Source organism: Haematobia irritans, chromosome 3 (genome assembly GCF_050003625.1).
Source record: "Haematobia irritans isolate KBUSLIRL chromosome 3, ASM5000362v1, whole genome shotgun sequence".
NCBI lineage: Eukaryota > Metazoa > Arthropoda > Insecta > Diptera > Muscidae > Haematobia > Haematobia irritans.
Window position 1 is genome coordinate 13,449,353 of NC_134399.1, and position 23,658 is coordinate 13,473,010.

The window sequence follows — 23,658 nt, forward strand, 5'->3', positions numbered from 1 at the left end:
GATCAAGGAAATGTGCAACTAAGGTGGGATGTATCCAGAGTGATCTGGTAATGAGTTGGGTAGGTTTAGCTGGGCAAGCGAAGAGGTGACGCGTGTCACCAATTAGTTCTTATTATAGCTGAAACGGTATAACTTTGCACAGGGGGTTTCATTGTTTTGTTCCCAAAATATTTATGTCCATACTATACACAACTTTAGACTGCTTATTGAAGGATATCGCTTGATAAAAGTGTGTTTAAAGCTCAAAAAAATGGTATTAACCCTAGTATAAAATAATGTCTCCATATATGTATGCATTGCATTTCAATTTTTTTATTATTTATTTTCATATATAAATGTTCCATTTATACTATAAAACTACAGTTGACTATTTAATTGTAATTTTATCCATTTTTATTTTGTTATGCGCTTTGGTACTTCAGCTTGAATCCAGATTAAGGAAATGTGCAACTAAGATGGGATGTATTCAGAGTCATATGGTGGTGAGTTGGGTACGTTTACCTGGGCAAGCGAAGAGGTGACACGTGTCACCAATAAGTTCTTATTATAGCCGAAATGGTATAGCTTTGCACAGGGGATTTCATTGTTTTGTTCACAAAATATTTATGTCCATACTATAAAAAAATCTTAGACTGCTTATTGAAGGAAATCGCTTGATAAAAGTGTGTTTAATGCTCAAAAAATGTCTCCATATATGCACTGCATTTCAATTTTTTTTTATTATTTATTTTCATATTTAAATGTTCCATTTATACCATACAACTACAGTTCACTATTTACGAATTGCAATTTTATCCATTTTTTTGATATGCGCTTTGGTACTTCAGCTTGAATCCAGATCAAGGAAATGTGCAACTAAGGTGGGATGTATCCAGAGTGATCTGGTAATGAGTTGGGTAGGTTTAGCTGGGCAAGCGTGTCACCAATTAGTTCTTATTATAGCCGAAACGGTATAACTTTGCACAGGGGGTTTCATTGTTTTGTTCCCAAAATATTTATGTCCATACTATACACAATTTTAGACTGCTTATTGAAGGAAATCGCTTGATAAAAGCGTGTTTAAAGCTAAAAAAAAATGGTATTAACCCTAGTATAAAATAATGTCTCCATATATGCATTGCATTTTAATTTTTTCTTTATTATTTATTTTCATATTTAAAGGTTCCGTTTCTACCATACAACTACAGTTCACTATTTACGAATTCTGATACCAATTTTGGAAAATTTATGCCATTCGTAAATAGGACTACTAATCTAAAATTACCGCTTACAGTTTTACGTGTAAATCATAGAACTAAACTTAAAAATTATCCTTATACAAAATTTCTCTATTGAGCCTATGCAATTAGTTTGTTGACTTCTTGTGTGCGTTTAATATTTTCCAAACTTAAATTGAATTGGCTGAAGCGATTTCTATAAGTTGCAGCTGGGAGCTCATAGAATTCGCTTCCGCCAATTCAAATATGAGTCATTTGTTTTTATTTTATTATTTATATTAACAGTTCTTATTATATTTCATTATTAATTTATTATATGTAGTTTTTTAAAGCATATCATGTCTGTGTATGTAATGATTGTACTTTACAAATCACACACTGTAACTAAAACGGTTTTATATCGTGTTGTGTGTGAATACAAATAAATAAATACATAATAATAATACAAATTTAATTAAGACTCAACTAAGTCCACACAATATTTTAAATTTTAACTAATTCTTGTTCGAAATTTGTAAGGAGAATATACATCAATCTTAAATAGAACTTATATCAAATGTCTTTTCAGTGGTAGTTGTAAATCTAAACTTAGAATATATCCTTATACAAAATTTCTCTATTGAGCCTATGCAATAAGTACTTCTTGCGGGCGTGTAATTACTTCTAACATAAATTATACTCAAAACAAATCTCTTTTTTATGATTGACTAATCACATGCGATACTACATCATCTTGTCAAGAATGAATTCAGTCCATACGATAAGTTCAATGTTACGAATTCTTATGCGAGATTTGTAACAAGCTTAAACGCCAATTTTAAATAGAACCTTTCATACAAAATGATTTTCATTGGTAAGTGTGAAGCTTATAACTATACTTAAACTATCCTTATACAAAATTTCTCTATTGAGCCTGTGCAATAAGTACTTTCCTTCTTGCGGGCGTATATTATCGACATTTAAATTGTACTCTAAACAAACCTATTATTATAACTAATACATGTACCAATTATTCATTCCTATTTTTGAAAATAAGATTTATTCAAGCCAAGGGAGATACGAATATAAATTTCTAAAAGAAAATGAAACAATGTATTTGAAAAATTTTAGTTTTTATTAATATTTTTTTATCATACACATACCATATTTTGGGAACTTATTTTAACTAAAATGCTGTCTTCAAGCCTCTAAACTCTGTCCAGCGCCTCCACCATTACAATGCTATTTCCACGAATTACAACCATTCCTATATTATTTCGTGTACTATCTTTACACTCTTCCACAGTTTCATCCAGTACGACATTCATAAATGGATCAAAGCCACGCAAGATACCGGCAACTGAACGTCCGCCATTGAGTTTCAACAACATGCGTTTGTCCATATACCTGTCAGTAAATTATTATGAATATGGCCATTATTAATTACAAAGATACTTACTTTTTTAATTCTGGAGGATGAGCTTTCGACATGTTTATAGAATTTGTGAAATTGTTAAAACAATAAAAGAAGCTGCTTAACTAATATAAGCGTGGTGGTTTCGTTATGTATAATATGGCGACGCCTGACAGTTTACCAAGTAATCACAAACAATGGATTGTCCTAATTTAGGGCTTAAAGCGTCGACGATTGTCGACATGACGCTTCTTACCAGACGAGGTAGTTTTATCCGAACTACCGATTAGAGTGTGCGCCATGTTTCATCACGGCGCTGAAAACTGGCTGCGCATTCAATCCGTTGGGAATTTTTATTGGATAGAAAAAACAAATTCATATGCAATAATATAAAACATGTTCATAATTTGGAGCTATCCGTCCAATGTGCATTGAGTTTAATTTACTAAGTAAAGCTGAGTACTATGTTCAGTTTTCAAGCTGAAAACCAGCTTATTTTCACGGTTACTTTTTTTAATCAATTAATTTCGAAATATTAAATGGGTCACAATCAATACATTGGATCTTTTCCATCCATAATTTGAAGAGACTTGATAAAAATGTTATCGTCTTCATATATATTTTTGCCCTTTTAATTTAGTGTTTTGGTGAAAAACTCGAACATAGTACTCACCTTAAGGAAAAAACAAGCAATCGATGACATTGTGCTAACGAAATTTTGCTAAAATAAATAAATATAATAATTGTTGGTAAGGAATTTCATTTAGAGGTTGTTTTAGGTTTTATTAAATTTCTCATACGCCGTCCAGTCTATAAGTTTATCCGGACGACAATGCTCGTGTCGAACATATTCAAGATGTTGTCCACATAATAAAGGGAAACTTACACGGTCGGATAAACCCTGCAACACAACACGTTGCGGCAACAAATCCGCTAGTATAATGTCATGTTCGCGTGTTGCGAGGATGTGTTGGTATAAAATCGAAACAACTTTAATTTTTTCTGGTTGAGAGGCATAAGTCTTTAGGTGTACATTACATTTATTTAATTTGACTTTACTTTGTAAAACAAGAACAAATTCATTTTCATAATAAAAATAAGCAATTCTGCAATGAAATTCATGATGGATCGGCAATTCTGAGTGGAAATTTAACAAATATATAAATCCACATATACCCGGATTTTTATTGTTTTCTTCCATTTTTTATTAAAAAAGGCTTCACCCATAACTTTTCGAACTTCTTCATTGTTTATGTTTATGCTTCTTCTTCTTCGTTTTGTCATCATATTTGTTCGTGCAGTGTAAGGGCAAAACTCGAAGTACACACAACAAATAGACGAACCTCTGACGTATTGTTTATCCGACAGTGTAATGTCCGCTTAAGTTATGTCCGACCGCATAATTGATACTGCTGCTTGTTAATGTGATCGATAACACATTTTGCGATTATTTAGTTATCGCCGACAATTCGAATCGATTGGCCACACAATACGATTCTTTACAAGCACAGACAATCCGTCCGGAATAACTTATATTCTGGACGGCGCATCAAATTGAAAATTGTTTGGGATATTATTGACAAATAGTGAATCCCAATTTAAGGTGGGTACAATGTTCGGTTTTCGAGATGAAAATCACTTTATTTTCGTGATGACTTTTTCTGAAATAATCAATATTATAAATGAAAACAAACATATTCCCTTGAAAACTTGCCGAAATCTAGAGGATCAAGAAACTGCACCTCAATTAAGTTAATCCATCTACTTTATATTGAACTGCTTTAATAAAGTAACCACGAAATTTTCAACGCGAAAAGCGAACATAGTACTTACCTTAAGTCTAAGTACTAAGATCACGTTTTCGTGCGAAAAACTGTTATACTCCATACTAAAAACGTTAGCGCGGAATAAATGCGAAATCTTTGTTTTGAGTATTTTCAAACACGTATTTATACAACCCTGGATTTTTCGCACGAAAAAATAGGCAGGCATATTATTTCGCATAAATAAGTTAACATCCCTGGGTTTGAAACCCTATTTACGGAGATAGATGAAGATATTCGTTTTTCGCAGAAACGAACTTAGTACTAAGCATTAAAGTGGATATTAAATTTTAAATTTTTTTTATTAAATTTTTCACGATTACTTTTCTTAAAAGTACTGACTTTTAATTAGATTAATAAAGCGATTTTTTTAACTCGAATTTTAGCATAATCATTTATTTGTTTTTATTTTCATCATTTAATTTAAAGCCACATAGCGGCCAATTTATATAAATTACATTTGGAAAAGCGTTTGAAAACAAGTTGATTAAAAGCAGTTCGCCAGTGATGGTATTTCTTGGGTTTTGTTGCAAAACCGGTTCGGCGCTGAATCAATTATCGAATATATCGATAAGTGGTAATTTTTATTCCACAGTGGTAATTTTTATCGTATATCAAACGAGCCATTAATTAAGTTTTGCAAATATGTTTTCAAAGAAAAAGAAAAAGCCTTTAATTTCAATGCCCAGCAACTTTGAGCATCGAGTACATACTGGATTTGACAAAAGAGAACAGCGCTATGTGGGTCTTCCCATGCAATGGGCCAGTATCGTGGGTAACAATCAGATTTTGAAGTCAACAAATAGGCCACTTCCACTTGTAGACCCATCAGAGATCACACCAACAGAAATATTGGATTTGAAGACTATAGTTCGACCGCACCATAATAACAACAAGGCAGATACAACATCCTTAAATAGTAGCATAGCTAACCACTCAACAACAGTTAGTGGCGGTGCTGGTGCTATTGGAATGGGTCCCATGGTTATGGACAATGGATCGGCAATGGGCGGAGGGATAGTTTTACCAAAAACTTCTCATGTTGCGAGATCGAACTCACTGCGGAGTTCAAGTCCGCCAAGAGTTAGACGCGATCTACGGGGAAATGCTAATGTGCCTCCAGCTGTTCCAGAGGAGAGAGAATCGGTGTCGAGTGTCGGTGCAACATCGACGGCCCATAATATGAACTTTAACCTTTCGGGATACAAAACCCAACAACCACCTTTAGCAGGTGTGCAACAAAGTGGAAGTGCCACTCATGGAATGTATCAACAACATGTAAATGGAATGTCTGTTGGTGGCCCTTTGGCAGTGCGTACCGATTTTACCACACAAGTTGGGTCTCAACAACAATTTCGTCCAGGAGCTCCACCACATATGCATGGTCAGCAATCACCAGTTGGTTCAATTGCCAGCAATACACGTTCAACCCATTCACACATTTCTTCCCATTCCCATGGACAGCATATAAACAGTAATAGCGCTGCTATGAATAATTTACCTATGTATCCATCATCTCAAAACCAGATGCATGGACAACAAGCACCACCGGCTCTGCCTCCACATGGGGCCCATCATCAACAGCAGCTCTTGTCACAACAACCGGGAAAACCTGGTAGCCTAATGGCGCCAGATCAAAATCAAAATCCACACCAAATGCATTTACATGGCAAAACTGCTTCACGGGCTTCCAGTTCGAGCGGAGGCACCGTCGGCATAGGAGGCACAAGTGCAACTGGTGGTAGTACAGCAACAGCCCCACCACCCAAACAGGAGCAACGTTTAACGCATGAACAGGTAATAAACGTTAAGCAAATAAAACAAATATAACACCCGCCCCCACAATTTACATTTGGAAATACCTGATTTGATTCGAAACATTTAAAATTGTATTCTACTAGGCACTCAGTATTAAAAACTTATGCTAGATCGGTATCAATTACACTGGGCTACAAAAATTACAACCAGTTGTTTGCCAGATATAATTTAATATCCTGATCTTTTATTGGTAACTTAATTTTCTGTAAAATTGGTGTTACAAAAATAAAAGAAAACGTAACATATTGTTGGATTTTGCATGTTTTTCAAAACCGCCCCAAACTGGATTTTCACTCTCATTTAGTCAAAATTTGAAATTTAAAAAAATCAAAAATTAACTTTTCATCGTCTTTCATCTAAAATTGATTTTTCTAAATGATCCATCTAAAAAACTGAAACTTTGAGACACAAAATTTGTAAGGCTTTACATTTAAGTATTTTTGGATTAAATACTTAAATACTTATTACTTTTATTTGTTTTTGTCCTATAGTTTCGTTCTGCCCTTCAAATGGTTGTCTCTGCTGGCGATCCACGTGAAAACCTAGAAAATTTCATGAAAATTGGCGAAGGTTCAACTGGCACTGTTTGCATTGCCACTGATAAGTCTACAGGTAAGTGATACATTTACTTGTTTATTATTTTTTATTTTGTTTTATATTTTCTTACAAATATTACTTTAATGTCTTTTTATGATGAAAACAAACTTTCACTTCGATAACAATAGGTCGACAAGTAGCTGTTAAGAAAATGGATTTACGCAAACAACAACGTCGTGAACTACTATTCAATGAAGTTGTAATTATGCGTGACTATCATCATCCAAATATTGTTGAGACATATTCAAGTTTTTTGGTCAACGATGAACTCTGGGTGGTAATGGAGTATTTAGAAGGTGGAGCCCTAACCGACATTGTCACACATTCGCGAATGGATGAGGAACAAATAGCCACAGTGTGTAAGCAATGTTTAAAGGCATTAGCCTATTTACATTCACAGGTGCGTGACAAGAATTTTAAATGATATCTCTATTTTATCTATGTTGTTTTGTTTTGTACATTTTCTTTTGTATATGCTGTCTTTCTATGCGTTAACTTATGATAACACCTTTTATGGTCACATATTATGACTTGTGCAATTATGTTGATTACAATTCTCATACAAGTTTTAATATCTTGTAATAATACCAAGCTTTTATTGAAAAAGCAGAATTGATCATATTTTTGAGTTTTATGTAAATAATATTGTAATTTGTTAAAAATGTTGGAAGACGTAAACGTAATATAAAAACATAATATATAAAAAACACATAATATAAAAAAAAAACATAATATATAAACGTCTTCATGTTTTAGTATATATTTCTGATTTTTCATCAGTGTTTTTTTCTGAAATCTAGATATTGCAACATAATTAGCATAAACATAATTTATTTTTTTAACATAGAAATTAAAGGTTTTTATTGTTATCATTGTTTAATGCGTGTATTTTGTTTTAGGGGGTTATACATCGTGACATAAAATCCGATTCAATTCTATTGGCAGCTGATGGTCGCGTGAAATTATCCGATTTTGGTTTTTGCGCCCAAGTCTCACAAGAATTGCCCAAACGTAAATCGCTTGTTGGTACGCCATATTGGATGTCTCCTGAAGTAATATCACGTTTACCTTACGGTCCTGAAGTTGATATCTGGTCCTTGGGTATTATGGTAATTGAAATGGTTGATGGCGAACCACCATTCTTTAATGAGCCTCCATTACAAGCTATGCGTCGCATACGTGATATGCAGCCGCCAAATCTAAAGAATGCTCATAAAGTATCGCCACGTTTACAATCGTTTCTAGATCGCATGTTGGTACGTGATCCAGCGCAAAGAGCAACAGCAGCGGAATTATTGGCACATCCTTTCTTGAGGCAAGCCGGGCCACCCTCATTATTGGTACCACTTATGCGTAACTCGAGGCAGCATTAGAAAACACACACACAGTTATTTTTCATCCCTATGGAAAAGTTTAGTTTGTAACAAATATGGCTACTTAAATGTGTCTATTAGCCATAGACGTAAATTACACATTCCCCCTCTTACAAAAAAGAAAGTATTGTTCTTCTAACCCAAATGTATTCATATTGGCAGTACTAATTAAACATATACATTTAATCAGTGTTATATCTTTTTGTTTATTTTAATTTTGTTTTTTATTTATGATTTTATTTTGGCATTTATATATATATATTTAGTTTTTATGCTTAAGAATTTTTATATTTTTTTACAATCTCCTCTAAGTGCCGTGTCGAAGAAAAATATGAAAATTGAAAAAAAAGTCAAACTATGAAGGCCAATAATCCTTAAAAAATCACCCCTATTCGGAAAGTAATGTCGAAACGACTTGAGAAGTTTCATAGAATAATAAGACAATTAATTTACTAATAATTCTAAGGAAAATTAATAAATTTCCGAGGATTAAACACAACGTGTGACTGGAATGGAAACAACATCCGGAATAGGGGTGATTAAAAAAAGTTATTCATTCATATTATTAAAGAATATCAATCCAATCATCCCTCAGAACAATAAACTACTTTAAGTAAAAACAAAACTAATAAGACAGAAATAATGCTATTGGAAATAGAGTGCCTTTGGAATAGTGACTCCTTTTTTTAATAGCTAATATTTAAAATAGCAAAGAAACTGCAGAATACAAAATATCAACAACGAAAAATCAATATAAATTAAGCCTGCTCTAAAATATATTCCTCGAATAAACGAATTTGTTTTATATGCATACATATGATGAAAGGCAAATTATTTACATATACTTTTATGATATACAATTTTTTATATTCATATAAATACTTACTACGATTTTTACAATATAGTACAGTGTTTACCAAACATTCCTAAAGAGAGCCTTAAATCCTCCAATTTTATGATATACACATTGGCTTTAAAAAATTGTTATATATTAGATTGAATCAAGTCAATTGAAAAAAATCTTTATGTATTTTATGTACATCATCATGTTTATTGATCCCTTAAGGATATGATTATGTCTATAAATAAAATAAAATTATACCCAAATTTGTGTTTTGAAAATTTGTAAAAATCACAGTCTTAAATAGGGTACACACCAATCATATTTTCCCATTATATGTATATGAACCTATCGAGCCAAAAATAATCAAATATTCAACCAAACAAATAATCTTATTTCTATAGATAAAATTTATTTCTACCGAAAATTTTGTCAAAATTTTATTTCTATAGAAAATTTAACAAAATTTATTTCTATAGAAAATTTTGTCAAAATTTTATTTCTAAAGAAAATTTTGTCAATATTTTATTTCTACAGAAAATTTTGTCAAAATTTTATTTCTATAGAAAATTTTGTCAAAAGTTTATTTCTATAGAAAATTGTATTTCTATAGAAAATTTTGTCAAATTTTTATTTCTATAGAAAATTTTGTCAACATTTTATTTCTATAGAAAATTTTGTCAAAATTTTATTTCTTTAGAAAATTTTATCAAAATTTTATTTCTATAGAAAATTTTATTTCTAAAGAAAATTTTGTCAAAATTTTATTTCTATAGAAAATTTTGTCAAAGTTGTATTTCTATACAAAATTTTTTCAAAATTTTATTTCTATAGAAAATTTTGTCAACATTTTATTTCTATAGAAAATTTTGTCAAAATTTTATTTCTATAGAAAATTTTGTCAAAATTTTATTTTATAGAAAATTTTGTCAAAATTTTATTTCTATAGAAAATTTTGTCAAAATTCTATTTCTATAGAAAATTTTGTCAAGATTTTATTTCTATAGAAAATTTTGTCAAGATTTTATTTCTATAGAAAATTTTGTCAAAATTTTATTTCTATAGAAATTTTGTCAAAACTTTATTTCTATTTAGAAAATTTTGTCAAAATTTTATTTCTATTTAGAAAATTTTGTCAACATTTGTATTTCTATAGAAATAGAGTCTCTTACTTGAATGTAATTCGCTTAGCTACGGTAAAAATTAAAAACTGGAGGTTGAGGTAGTGAACACTTTTTGTGTTAGACATTCTTTTCTTAAAATTAGTTACAAAAATAAAAAAAAAAAAAAATAACAAAAAGACATGGAGATTTTTATACAGCTTTCATTTTAGCCTGTCGAATAGACTGCTGAAGTTTCTGCAAACAACTTCTTATACGATTATCCTCTCCAGCACCACGTTTTTGTTCCACGATCTTTATTTCATCCATTAAAAATGGCATTATACCCTCAATGGTTTCATATGATATTGTGCAAAGTTTCATCAATAGATCAAAAAAGAAGAACGTGTAATAAGACAAATGCTTCTTGGTCAATAGACACAAGTGTTCTCTGATAAGTTGCTTCAGTGATATAGAATTTTGATAGACGGGGCTGTTGAATAGGCGTTTAAATAAATCCAATAGTAAAGGTCGACTTGGGACAATTTCGTCAACCATCATGATATGTTCCAAAGTGGAAAAACTACAGCCTTTCAAGAAAGTTTGCAAACGGACAGTTGAATTGGCATCATCAGCATTTGTAGTTATAGAATCTACAACTTCTTGGTAAATGGTTATAACTAAACATGCATTCGGGTCAGCTTGTCGTCGTTGTGTGGACAAGAACAAGGCGGTAAGTTTTTCAAAAACAAATAAAGATAACTCGTGATTGTCACTTTGTAGGCAGCTTATAAAGGGTCGTGCTACTTGCTTAGCATTTGTAGATATCTTAAAGTGTGGAGTCCATTTTTGTATTAAATCACTCAGAGTTTTACTAATATAGGGGTCTGATTTGAAGTTTAGACGTCCTATTCCTTGAACTAAAACCGGCCATATTTTATGTACTAGCTGAGCTAGTTTTCCTTCTGGAGCTTTTCCCATTTGTATGCTTGTAGGTAATATATATCTTGTGAATGCGATGTGAAAGAAACACGTTATTTTCGACTTGACATATACAATATTCGGACAATTGAATATGGTTATGGCCAAAAAGCTATAGAATCTAAATGTCAATTCAGATTTTTCCAGTCTCAAGTCTGCATTTAACCATTTTTCGAAATTACGTATATATGCATTAAAATTATTTGCTATGACACTACGTTTTGCAGAGTCCATTGTGGACTCATAAGTTTTACCAACCGCAGCAATAAATACACAAAGGGGTTCCTTGGCCTTTAAAACTTCGTCATTGTCTAGATTGGTCATGGATGAAAATTCTGGCAAACAAATCACAATTTTTGTCAATTTGGAAACATCCTCGTTATTTGCAGTTAATACTACCAAACTTCGAAGCCAAATTTGCATAATTGTTGTATGATCTATGAGAGATTTTCGATCAGATTCCAAAACTAATAGCAGAAATTGTGGAACTGCATTGCGATCAACCGCCTGTTGTTCGGTAAAGTAGGCAAATAATTTATGGAAGTTTTGTGTATCTGTTATGGCAAAGGAATGTGCACAAAAATCTGCAGCTAGCACTGGTAACCAACGACTAAAGTTATTAACATATTGTTGCTTAACAAATGGAAGTATAGAGGTGTTAAGAGCTCTCATCAAATCGTTGTTGGTCTCCACAAAATGTTCACAATGTTGAGCTTTTACAAATATCAAATGTAGAGCTTCCAATGTTCGCTCTTGTTCCACTGGTGTACAACTATTTAGGAAATCAGGTATCCATGGACCAACCAGCAAACTTTCTCCCCTTTGAAAGGTATCGGCAAACTCAAAAATGTCCAATAAACTATCTGCAATAATTTTTGAAACACCAAGGTCATTTCGTATGGCCGTTAATTGTTGCAATAGTTTCGTAATGTAATCCGTTAAATCGTACTGGTGTTCGGCAAATAAGATCCACAAAGCCATATGACCTTTGGCTACAGCTAATTGTTTGGACCCCGTCACCTTTTCAAAAGCGATCGATAGAAGTTTGTCTTTTAATTTGCCAGAAAGATCATTGAAATCACCACATAGAGACAGTACTAAAAACAATTCTATCAAGTGATGTATACCAGTCTCGTTTAGTGCTAAAAACTTTTGAGGGCTAAATTTTGCATATATTCGACCAAGTAGTTTTTGGCCTTGATGATTGGCATGACTTGCCAAAAGCCTTTGAAGAGTCTTTCCCATAAGTACAACGAAGAGGGTATAACTGCTGAGGTTGGCATCTGGTGGTTTACTTAGTAAATTTCTATACTTATCTAGGGGAAAATTGTATTTTATGGTGACACACTTTGTAACGCTTTCATGAAAGTGAACTTACCAACATATGCCCGGCCACTTGCACATGATACAGCCAGGTTAGATGGGGCTGCCCCGGCCACATAAAACGATGAATTTAACTTTTTATGAAAATGTTCCCATAATACCATAGCAATGTTTACTTTTGGCTCCCACCATTCGAGCAATACTGGTGTAAGGATTCCTATATATATTCTTAATTGTTCCTCACTTGGGTTAGCATTAAGGAATTGTTGTGTAATGCGCTCACAAGATTCATAGTTTTCTCTTGTGCCACTCATAGATCTTTTATAGCTTGAGCCCTCAAATTTGCCGTTAGATCGGTAGCCATGCAAACGCGTTAAGGCATATTGAATCCAATTGAAGAATTCGCAATAATTTAGGTTATTTAGTGCCAGAGTATCTAATGGAAAATATTCAATTGTTTTGTGAGAGAATTAATCAAATTAATGGTAGAAATATATGTACCATACATACCCATGTTATTTTTAATCTTTACCATAGCTCTATTGAATAGATTCCAAAATGTTAATTCTTCACCATCTTGTGTCTTCACAGCCCACTTCTCAAGGCTAAATTGTAACAATAACCATATTTCTTTAATACACGTACATGGAAATGGCGACAAAAATAAAAGTTCTGCACTACGTTTCTTTGAATAGTGAAATATCGAACATCTTAGTAATAAATCGAAAATATTTTCCAATTGATTTAAAAGAGGACAACATGTCTTGGGATTACTTCCTGCATCGTTGGGGCTATCGACAGGACTATTCATTTCAAATTTTTGTAAAACGCATAAATCTAAAAATTTCCATTCCAAAAGACCATGTAGCAAATGATAAGCAGCTATGTTACAATTATTGCCTTTGGAGCTATTAGCGAAGTATATACATTTTAATATTTCTGTTTGAATGCAGCTATTTAGTAGTGATCTAAGCCTTGTAAGATGAGCTTTCAGAAAAGACCACTGTTCGGTATGTGTGGTTTGCAGGACCATATGTAATAATAGTGTTATGTGACGTCTTCGCATATAGAAAGACGACTCTTCAAATTTGCCCAGAGCTTCACGCAGACTGGCTATTAAATATTGAACATTCATGCTGGAAAATACCATGTATTACATATATTCCCTATTTCCATAAATAATCAAAACTTACCATGCTTCTCCAAAAACGAATCCATTCACAGTTCCACTATTTAAATGTCTTTTTTGAAATTCATATTGGGTCAGTAACACCTCGTCAATTGCCTTGTTTTTCATGGAACTGTAGTTTTGAACAAAAACATTATTAACAAAACTATCTGTTGAGAATTGGGAATTAGTGCTATCCTCTCCTTGACATTGAAGTTCCGGTATTATCTCATTAACAATGCCTTCAGTTGGCATTTGTGTTGGTTCAATAACCATTGATAGTATGTCATCATCTTCGTCTGGTTCAAATAAATCAAAATCCATTGGAGAAATAGTAGACGATCAAACCTTGAGTGGATTTTTGTGAATTTTTTCCGTTTAATGTTGCCAAAGTTTTCTTTTCATTGGCCTTTCCTAGAGTTCAAATAAATCAAAATCCATTGGAGAAATGGAAGGCGATCAAATCTTTAATGGATAAAACAGCTGATAATTGCCCGCTTTAAGCAGTACGTTCAGTGATATACCATATTTTGCAAATTCTTTGTTAACGTTTGCATAATGTGGCAACGCCAAGTAATGGCCAAAAGCTAAAGTACCTAAAACAATCGTTGCGTATATGATGTGGAATAAATGTGGAATCTGGAAAACAGCAGGCCAATATTTTTCCGAAAGTCATATTCTATAGTTCCATCGGCAGTATCACTTTTGGTGTCTCCTAAAGTGATACTGTCGCTGTTGAAAAGTTAATATTTTTGCCCTTCCTTTTATTTACTATTTATAGTAAAACAAAGAGAACCATTTGAATTGATTTTTTTTTTTTGGTTCGTTTCCTCCCAGCTATTTATGGTTTTTGCAGTATCGTTGTTCTTGGGCTAAGGGAACCACCGTGGTGCAATGGTTAGCATGCCCGCCTTGCATACACAAGGTCGTGGGTTCGATTCCTGCTTCGACCGAACACCAAAAAGTTTTTCAGCGGTTCAAAGCTTCTCTAAGTGGTTTCACTGGAATGTGGAACGCCGTTCGGACTCGGCTATAAAAAGGAGGTCCCTTGTCATTGTGCTTAACATGGAATCGGGCAGCACTCAGTGATAAGAGAGAAGTTCACCAATGTGGTATCACAATGGACTGAATAGTCTAAGTGAGCCTGATACATCGGGCTGCCATCTAACCTAACCTAGGCTATGGTCACACTAGGCAAATATTTGATCAAAATGAGTGTCAAACATTTTTCCTGGACCATTTTCCAAATACCTTGATACGGTTTTTGGAAAATAATCCTCCATGATATATCCAATATGAGCTAAATATCTTTTCTGGTTTGGCTGTGGCGACGGATTCTTTTTTGATTTCTGTCAAATATTTGCCCAGTGTGACCATAGCATTAGTTTGCGCTTTCAATTCTAATTTCCACTTGTGAAACACTGAAAAAATCACAAAATCATATCATGCTTTAAAAGAAAACCGGTCTATTGTTATTCTTTGCCATACAAAAGTTCCACGGCTTACGTCAAACGCATACGTTTTAATTTAGTGATCGCCATACGAACAATATGTTTCCCGCTAAAAACCCAATGTGGATCTCGTTTCGCCATATTGATCATGGTTGTTTCTGCAATATAAATAAAAACATCTATGAAAGATAGTAAATTAACAATTTGTTAGTGATTTTGTTGTAAAATGTAAAAAACAGAAAGAAATGAATTTGAAATAAAGCACTATTCAACGATTCCGAGCGCATAGACCTAATTTTCTACGAATTTATTTTTCCATCAACGAACCATATCGAAACCCACAGGGGAAAAACTCCAGTTATGTTCATCCAAGATCTGAGGGATTTTTACAATCAACTAATAGGCAAACGGATTTTAATAATTGTCAATTATGACATCGATGCTATATGTGCCAGCAAAATCCTTCAGGCACTTTTCAAGTATGATCATATGCTGTATTCCGTGGTACCCATTATGGGCATGGCTGGATTGCAAAGAGCCTACACGGAACATCAGGGTGACGTTAAATTTGTACTATTGTTAAATTGTGGCGGTTGCGTCGATATAGTAGAACTATTGCAGCCGGAGGAGGATGTAACATTTTTTATATGTGATGCCCATCGCCCGTTGGATGTATGCAATATATATAGTGATCGTCAGGTAAAGGTTACTTTATATAGTCAAAAATGGTTATGCAAAATAACAGGTTATAGGAATAATTGTAAAAATATGCAAGGTAGATTTGCCTCATAAAATATAAATTGGGTTTATTTGTCTGAAAAATTGACGGAATTCCAAGGTATCGCAGCTTAGGCAAATACTATTGATAAGTGCTTCCAAAGTGTAAACATCCATACCCACATTGAGTTCACTTACATAAATTAGCCCATATTGGGTTTCGTCCACATGTTTGCCTAAACCCCCAATAATCACATGTTTGGAGTTTTAGGCTATTTCTTTGGCCTATAAAATTACTAAATAGGAATCAATATTCGTACTAATATTCATATATGATTGCAGGTATGCATATTGGGCGATCCAGCTTTGGAAGAAAACATACCTCCCTTTGAATCAATATTTTGCGAATCGGACGATGAAGATGACGACGACGATGACAATGAAGACGAAGATGATGAAATCAATGACAGCGGTGCCGGCGAGTCCGATGCAGAAAATGAAGATGGAAATGCTCGACCAGAACGTCCCAAAAAACTTACCCGCATGGAAAAACATGAACAACGTGTAATGAAACAAAGACAACGACGTGCTTGGGAAAATGAGCGTGATCGTATAATGTTTGAATACACACAGTATAGCTTTTATGGCCGTTCATCGGCTTTAGCTATTTTCGAATTGGCATGGAAATTGTCAAAAGACAATATGGATTTACTATGGTGGGCCATCGTGGGCATAACTGAGCAGTTGATCTTGGGTAAAATTGAAAGTAGTGCTTACACCCTGGAAATAGACAATATACAATCACATGTTTCCCGTCTAACACATAAAATCAATGACCAAAGTAATATGAGCGCATCAAAAATTAATTTCGAAAATGATTTACATTTGGTTTTATATCGTCATTGGAGTGTCACTGAGTCAATGCGTTATTCTATGTATGTTGCTTGCAAATTAAAATTATGGACATTGAAAGGTGAAAAGAAATTACACGAACTTCTCGTCGAAATGGGATTGCCATTAATACATGCTCGCCAAACGTTTACATCCATGGATTTAGTTTTGCGCCAAGAGTTCTATTCTATGGTAGAAAGATTGGCTGAAAAATATGGTATACCTGATGTCATTTATGGTTCATTTACATTACATTATGGCTATCGTAATCGCTATTCGGCTGCCGATTATGTTCATGCTTTGTTGGCAATATTGGAGTCGGTGAAGAAGGACAAGACACCGGAAGATTGTTTCCTCGAAGCCCTGGATGGCTTGGGACGTAATCATAAGGATATACTTAATGCTGGCATTGAAGGATCAAAACTTTTACATCAGGCCGTATTTAAACAAGTACAAAGTAGTTTAGAAGCCCATCAGGTCCATTCGACTGGGTCATTTTTCTATTATATACTCAATGAAGAGAATACCTTTTTCTCTTACCCCTATGGTTTAACAATGTTGGCTAAATTTATATTGCATGGCCATGTTGCAGTATCTAGAAGTCGACAGGCACCTGACTTGCCTCTGATTTCTAGCTGTCCTATTGATGCTGAAAGAGGACTCTGTCTATTGGTTGGTATACCACCAGTTCGCGAAGATTCACCCAAAAACTTCTTTGGCAAAGCATTTGAACAGGCTGCTCAAAAATGTAATGCCACTATTTTACAAGATCATTTTGAATCTTCACTTATACAAATAAGACAAAATGATTTGACGCGATTCTTAGATGCGTTGACCGTATTGCTGACGTAGTTACTAAACGATTTATTATTATTATTTTAAACTGAAATATAAGCACAATTTTCTAGTATAGTTGTTAGTATTTATGTATTCCATTTTCTTGTGTCTTATGAGTTAAAATAGTTAAACAAATATTAGGGAAACATATTTCGTGCTTGTTATATATATTTTTTTTATTGGAAAATTGATCATTCATTTGAACATGGGACTTTCGAAATTTCTATAAAAATACACTATTTATATGTTTTAATGTAAAAAATGATTCAAAAAATTGTAACACGATCTAAAGAAAATGTAAACTGAGACACATCGGTAGAAGTACGAATATTGTTAATACTATTAGGATAGATATATTATACACAAGATGCTAAAGAGAAACCATATATTTTTAACAAATATTATTTTTTAAGTTTTCAATCGTTATAATCAAACTAATCATAAACATTCATATCAAATACATCTAAACCGAATCATTCTATCATAAAAAATAAGCGTATGATTGATTTTTAATTCGAAATTATTTGGATGGAGATTTGTAGACCAAAGACATGAGCAACAAGAGGAAAACTACTGCTATATGAAAAAATTCGTCTCGACCATTTCAATATTATTACCCCCCTTATACTTGCCACACGGTATGATACTTATATTATAAACTTTGTGCTATCAGCAAAATTTGCTCTCATTATTAAATATTTATACAATTTTAGTTGTGTGCGAAGCCGCAGTGCCATGTTCTCGAACAATGGAAAAACGATAACGAGCCCTAATTCCAATTTTATGTTTGGAAAGTAAATAACACAGAGATAGGCATGGCGATAATTTCTTTGATGGTTTACACGAAAAAATAAATGGTTGTACGAGTTTGAAAGTGGGTTTTGATGAACCACTTTTAGGTGACTCCATGGATGAATGTCACTTTTGCTCACACCGGACAAAAAGCGGAACCGTGAAACCATTTCAGAGAAGGCGGTACTCTATTGGCCAACACAGGAGAATAAGTCATAGTGGTCGATACCCGGCCGAACATACTCTGAAGCAGTCGTCGATTTCATCCCCATCGGCGGCAATTTGTCATGTATCAGTCCAATGAGGAGGTTCTCGCTACCAACTAGCCTATTCTTGCAGTGCTAGGGGGAAATATTTTTCAAATGGGTTAAAATATTTGAAGCATCGATGGACCGTGTATATAGAATCGAAAGGACACTTTTTTTAAAAAGTCCTTAGGTTAGGTTATGTGGCAGCCCGATGTATCAGGCTCACTTAGACTATTCAGTCCATTGTGATACCACAGTGGTGAACTTCTCTCTTATCACTTGAGTGCTGCGCGATTCCATGTTAAGCACAATGACAAGGGACCTCCTTTTTATAGCCGAGTCCGAACGGCGTTCCACATTCCAGTGAAACCACTTAGAGAAGCTTTGAAACCATCAGAATTGTCACCAGCATTATTGAGGTGGGATAATCCACCGCTGAAAAACTTTTTGGTGTTCGGTCGTAGCAGGAATCGAACCCACGACCTTGTGTATGCAAGGCGGACATGCTAACCATTGCACCACTGTGGCTCCCTTGACAAGTCCTTGCTTTTCCAAAACGCTTGTGGGTTTGTAAACGACAACGATCCGTAATTCCAATAAGTAAGTACTTACAGGGTTTCTTTTCTTCTTTTGAAGTTGCAAGGTGTTTTTTTTTTGCGGCAGCTCCCTAATTTTTAAAAAATTAAAAGTTTTTCTGTACAATTTTTGTATCAGACACCGAGGAACAAATACAGTGTTTTATTTTCTGCAAGTGTACATTGAAGTTTGCAAGTTTTTGGTGAGCTTTTTTATGAGAAGTGAAATTGTCTTCTTTTAAAAATTCCTTGAACTTCTTCTTGTTCGTCTTTCCTCTAATTTCATGGGAAACTAAATAATAGCCCATGTCCCGGTAATCCCAACAGCCATCGTAAGACTGAGATGAAATGAATATAAGTCATTCTGTTGGCTAATTTGTTGAAATCACAAAATTTTATATTTAAATCTCTGTCCTATTCCATAATTTGAACATAAAATGGATGAAAATTATCCTCCGCTACTTATAAGATAATCAAAATCATAGGATTTGCGTTTATCGGAGTATGGGGTTTTAAAATATAGATGTTGTCATGAATTTTCAAGAATCTGTGTTCTTTTTGGGTAACTAGATTCTAAATTGACAGAACGAACAATTCTTGCAGATCCTATACACTCTTTATGTGTATAAAATACAGCATATTGTCCAGGAGTTATGGCTCTTAAGGGTTTATCGAGTACTACAATTAAGTCTTCGGATTTATGAAATATTCTACAATCTACCAAAGGTTTTGTATGTTGAAAACGGAAACGACACTTTAGTCCATCATCATTTGTTGCCACAACCAATTCATCAGAACAAAGCCAGTTGGCATTTGATACAATTATTTGATCTGAATATAAAGCAGGATGTTCATGTCCGGAAGCAACATATATAGTGTTTGTTTTAACATCCTTTTGAGCAACATAATAAGGTTTAAGATATGAATTGAGACGGCACCTTTGTCCCACAGTCCATTGATGAATGCCTTCATGACTACCCACTACAAGATTTGTGTCAATATCAACAAATTCGCCGGGTTTGGATACTATATACTGCAAAAAAATATATATTTAATAGCTTTTGTAATAATTCAATATTCAATTGAATGTTTACCTCTTTTATGAAATCCTTAAAATCTCTTTTGCCCACAAAACATATTCCGGTACTTTCTTTTTTCTGTGTGAGTCTATCTAAACCACATTTTTTGGCAAGAGTTTTAACATCAGTTTTCAAATAATTAGCCAGAGGAAACATAGTTCGTCTTAATGTATCCTTCTTTATGCCAGACAAGAAAAATGTTTGGTCCTTGAAAGTATCCTTGGGTATAAGTAATCGTATATCTGAAATTAGTAAGGAGGATTTTGTATTAACACCAAATTATATATTATATTATTATACCTTCATTGTCTTTATAGTTTTCCAAAAATGGTCCATAGTTTGTCTTGGCATAATGACCCGTGGCTATCGCTTCATATTTGAGATTATCAAGGGCATAATTATAGAACAAATCGAATTTTATATGTTTGTTACACAATATATCTGGATTTGGGGTAAGACCATTTTGATAATCTTCCAAAAAACTCCTAAGAATAAGACTTATGACAAATGGGTGCAGGATATTTTTATGGAACTTACGTAAACACTGAATTCCAATACTCTTTCACATAATTAACTTTGCGCAATTCAATGCCTAATTTGTTGCAAGTGTATTCGGCATCCAATAAATCTTGTTCCCCAGAGCAACGTCCAGATTCATCGAACTCATCCCAATTTCTCATAAAAACACCTAGGACATTAAAACCTGAAATAAACACAATACAAATTTGTTGTTTAGGAGTATGAAACAAAGTTGGTTTATCTAAAAAGGCTCTTCTCGCTATTCATATTTTTACATTTAATGTAATTATAACTACATTTAGTATACAGTGGATAACGGATATAAGAAACTCAGTAAAATACACAACTTTTGTTTCTTATAAGCGTTGTTTTCTTATAGACAATTATTATTCACAAGAAACTGAGGGAATGGCGTTTTTAATGACTTTCTTATATGCATAATTTTCTTATATGAGATGTGCTTATATCCGTTACCTACTGTATCGGTATCGCAATATTATTATCACAATCATTTCACAGTTGGAAAGGTTATGTTTTATTACATTACCTCGTTCCTTCAACAGAAAAGCACTAACGGCACTGTCAACACCTCCCGATATCCCAATCACAACCTTTCGAAACATTTCTATTTACAAATATTACGCCGAACATATAAATACCGAATCCTTATTCAAAACGTCCTTAAAAGATAGTCCCATAATCCTACATTGCTCAAATGGTGCGGGGTGTATTGTTATTAAACCAGCTGATTATATATTTTCTTGGTCTGTGTTGCCATATGCTAAATGAGTATGTTCAGTGATTTCAATCATGATGTAAAAAACAGGTAATTACAGAAAAATATTAAATTTAGACGAGTGTAGGTAGAACTGAAATTTAAAAAAAAAAATCCTATAAAACAAAAATTTTACAAAATTTCCTATAGAAATGAAATTTTGAGAAAATTTCCATAGAAATGAAATTTTGAGAAAATTTCCTATAGAAATGAAATTATGAGAAAATTTCTTATAGAAATGAAATTTTGACAAAATTTCCTATAGAAATGAAATTTTGAGAAAATAGAAATGAAATTTTGAGAAAATTTCCATAGAAATGAAATTTTGAGAAAATTTCCTATAGAAATGAAATTATGAGAAAATTTCCTATAGAAATAAAATTTTGACAAAATGTCCTATAGAAATAAAATTTTGAAAAAAATTCTCATAGAAATGAAATTTTGACAAAATTTCTCATAGAAATGAAATTTTGAGAAAATTTCCTATAGAAATGAAATTTTGAAAAAATTTCCTATAGAAATGAAATTTTGAAAAAATTTCCTACCGAAATGAAATTGTTTATAGAAATGATATTATGAAAAAATTTCCAATAGAAATAAAAGTTTGAGAAAAAAAAATTGACAAAATAGAAAAGAAATTTTGCCCAACTTTCTTATAGAAATGAAATTATGAAAAAATTTCCTATAGAAATAAAATTTTGAGAAAATTTATGAAATTTTGACAAAATGTCCAATCGAAATGAAATTTTGACAAAATATCCTACAGAAATGAAATTTTGACAATTTTCTAAAAAAATAAAGCATAATTTTCTAAAGAAATTAAATTTTAACAAAATTTCCTATAGCAATAAAATTTTGACAAAATGCCCTATAGAAATGAAATTTTGACAAAATTTCTTATAGAAATGAAATTTTGACAAAACTTCTTATAGAAATGAAATTTTGAAAAAAATTCTTATAGAAATGAAATTTTGAGAAAATTTCCTATAGAAATAAAATTTTGACAAAATGTCCTATAGAAATGAAATTTTGACAAAATTTCTTATAGAAATGAAATTTGGGAAAATTTCCGATAGAAAAGAAATTTTGACAAAATTTCTTATAGAAATGAAATTTTGAGAAAATTTCCTATAGAAAAGAAATTTTGAGAAAATTTCCTATAGAAATGAAATTTTGAAAAAATTTCGTATAGAAATGAAATTTTGAAAAATTTTCCTATAGAAATGAAATTTTGAAAAAATTTCCTATAGAAATGAAATTTTTACAAAATTTCCTATAGAAATGAAATTTTTACAAAATTTCCTATAGAAATGAAATTTTTACAAAATTTCCTATAGAAATGAAATTTTTACAAAATTTCTTATAGAAATGAAATTTTTACAAAATTTCTTATAGATATGAAATTTTGAGAAAATTTCCTATAAAAATGAAATTTCTAGAAAATTTCCTAGAGAAATAAAATTTTGAAAAAAATTCCTATAGAAATAAAATTTTGAGAAAATTTCCTATAGAAATGAAAATTTGAAAAAATTTCCTATAGAAATGAAAGTTTGAAAAAATTTCCTATAGAAATGAAATTTTGACAAAATTTCTTATAGAAATGAAATTTTGACAAAATTTCTTATAGAAATGAAATTTTGAGAAAATTTCCTATAGAAATGAAATTTTGAGAAAATTTCCTATAGAAATGAAATTTTGAGAAAATTTCCTATAGAAATGAAATTTTGACAAAATTTCTTAAAGAAATGAAATTTTGAGAAAATTTCCTATAGAAATGAAATTTTGACAAAATTTCTTATAGAAATGAAATTTTGAGAAAATATCCTATAGAAATGAAATTTTGTTTGTTTGAATAAGGTTTGTTAGATTTTTATGAGACAAAATAATTGTTTGAATCCATAACTTAGATTTGAAATAAACGGTCTGGGGCAAGCATGTATTCTTCATTATCTACTTGTATTTTTTCACCAATTCAAGTTCCGGTTTATGTAGATGGTCTAGATATGTCTTTTTTACAAAAGAACGAAATACGAAATTGTTTCCTCAGTTTTAAGCGAGTGTAGGATGTTTTCGGCTAATGTATTGTGGAAAATTGCATATAAAATCTTAAATGGTGACCTCACCATCACTTTGACTAAGC

At 32.4% G+C, this 23,658-nt stretch overlaps 5 protein-coding genes across 5 annotated transcripts; 2 read left to right on the top strand and 3 right to left on the bottom strand.

The window, feature by feature from the left end:
• Positions 1–2,130: 2,130 nt before the first annotated feature.
• SNRPG (small nuclear ribonucleoprotein G) lies at positions 2,131–2,813 on the bottom strand. The gene is made up of 3 exons (XM_075298925.1): positions 2,656–2,813; positions 2,360–2,603; positions 2,131–2,289 (listed from the first exon to the last, which is right to left on the bottom strand). The coding sequence occupies exons 1-2, from the start codon at positions 2,685–2,687 to the stop codon at positions 2,405–2,407; spliced, it is 231 nt and encodes a 76-aa protein (XP_075155040.1). The 5' UTR covers positions 2,688–2,813; the 3' UTR covers positions 2,131–2,289; positions 2,360–2,404.
• Positions 2,814–5,023: 2,210 nt separating this feature from the next.
• On the top strand, positions 5,024–9,328 carry mbt (serine/threonine-protein kinase PAK mbt). Its single transcript, XM_075299586.1, has 4 exons — positions 5,024–6,230; positions 6,743–6,863; positions 6,977–7,248; positions 7,748–9,328. Exons 1-4 carry the CDS (start codon positions 5,079–5,081, stop codon positions 8,219–8,221), a joined length of 2,019 nt encoding a protein of 672 aa, XP_075155701.1. The 5' UTR covers positions 5,024–5,078; the 3' UTR covers positions 8,222–9,328.
• Positions 9,329–10,279: 951 nt separating this feature from the next.
• On the bottom strand, positions 10,280–14,109 carry LOC142229409 (protein MMS22-like). The gene is made up of 4 exons (XM_075299963.1): positions 13,660–14,109; positions 12,977–13,602; positions 12,522–12,902; positions 10,280–12,459 (listed from the first exon to the last, which is right to left on the bottom strand). The coding sequence occupies exons 1-4, from the start codon at positions 13,956–13,958 to the stop codon at positions 10,376–10,378; spliced, it is 3,390 nt and encodes a 1,129-aa protein (XP_075156078.1). The 5' UTR covers positions 13,959–14,109; the 3' UTR covers positions 10,280–10,375.
• A 1,101-nt stretch (positions 14,110–15,210) lies between these two features.
• Cdc45 (cell division cycle protein 45) lies at positions 15,211–18,024 on the top strand. The gene is made up of 2 exons (XM_075298869.1): positions 15,211–15,784; positions 16,145–18,024. The coding sequence occupies exons 1-2, from the start codon at positions 15,446–15,448 to the stop codon at positions 17,543–17,545; spliced, it is 1,740 nt and encodes a 579-aa protein (XP_075154984.1). The 5' UTR covers positions 15,211–15,445; the 3' UTR covers positions 17,546–18,024.
• A 1,493-nt stretch (positions 18,025–19,517) lies between these two features.
• On the bottom strand, positions 19,518–21,485 carry LOC142228441 (mitochondrial tRNA-specific 2-thiouridylase 1). The gene is made up of 5 exons (XM_075298870.1): positions 21,291–21,485; positions 20,762–20,927; positions 20,525–20,709; positions 20,240–20,466; positions 19,518–20,178 (listed from the first exon to the last, which is right to left on the bottom strand). Exons 1-5 carry the CDS (start codon positions 21,364–21,366, stop codon positions 19,675–19,677), a joined length of 1,158 nt encoding a protein of 385 aa, XP_075154985.1. The 5' UTR covers positions 21,367–21,485; the 3' UTR covers positions 19,518–19,674.
• Between the last annotated feature and the right edge of the window lie 2,173 nt (positions 21,486–23,658).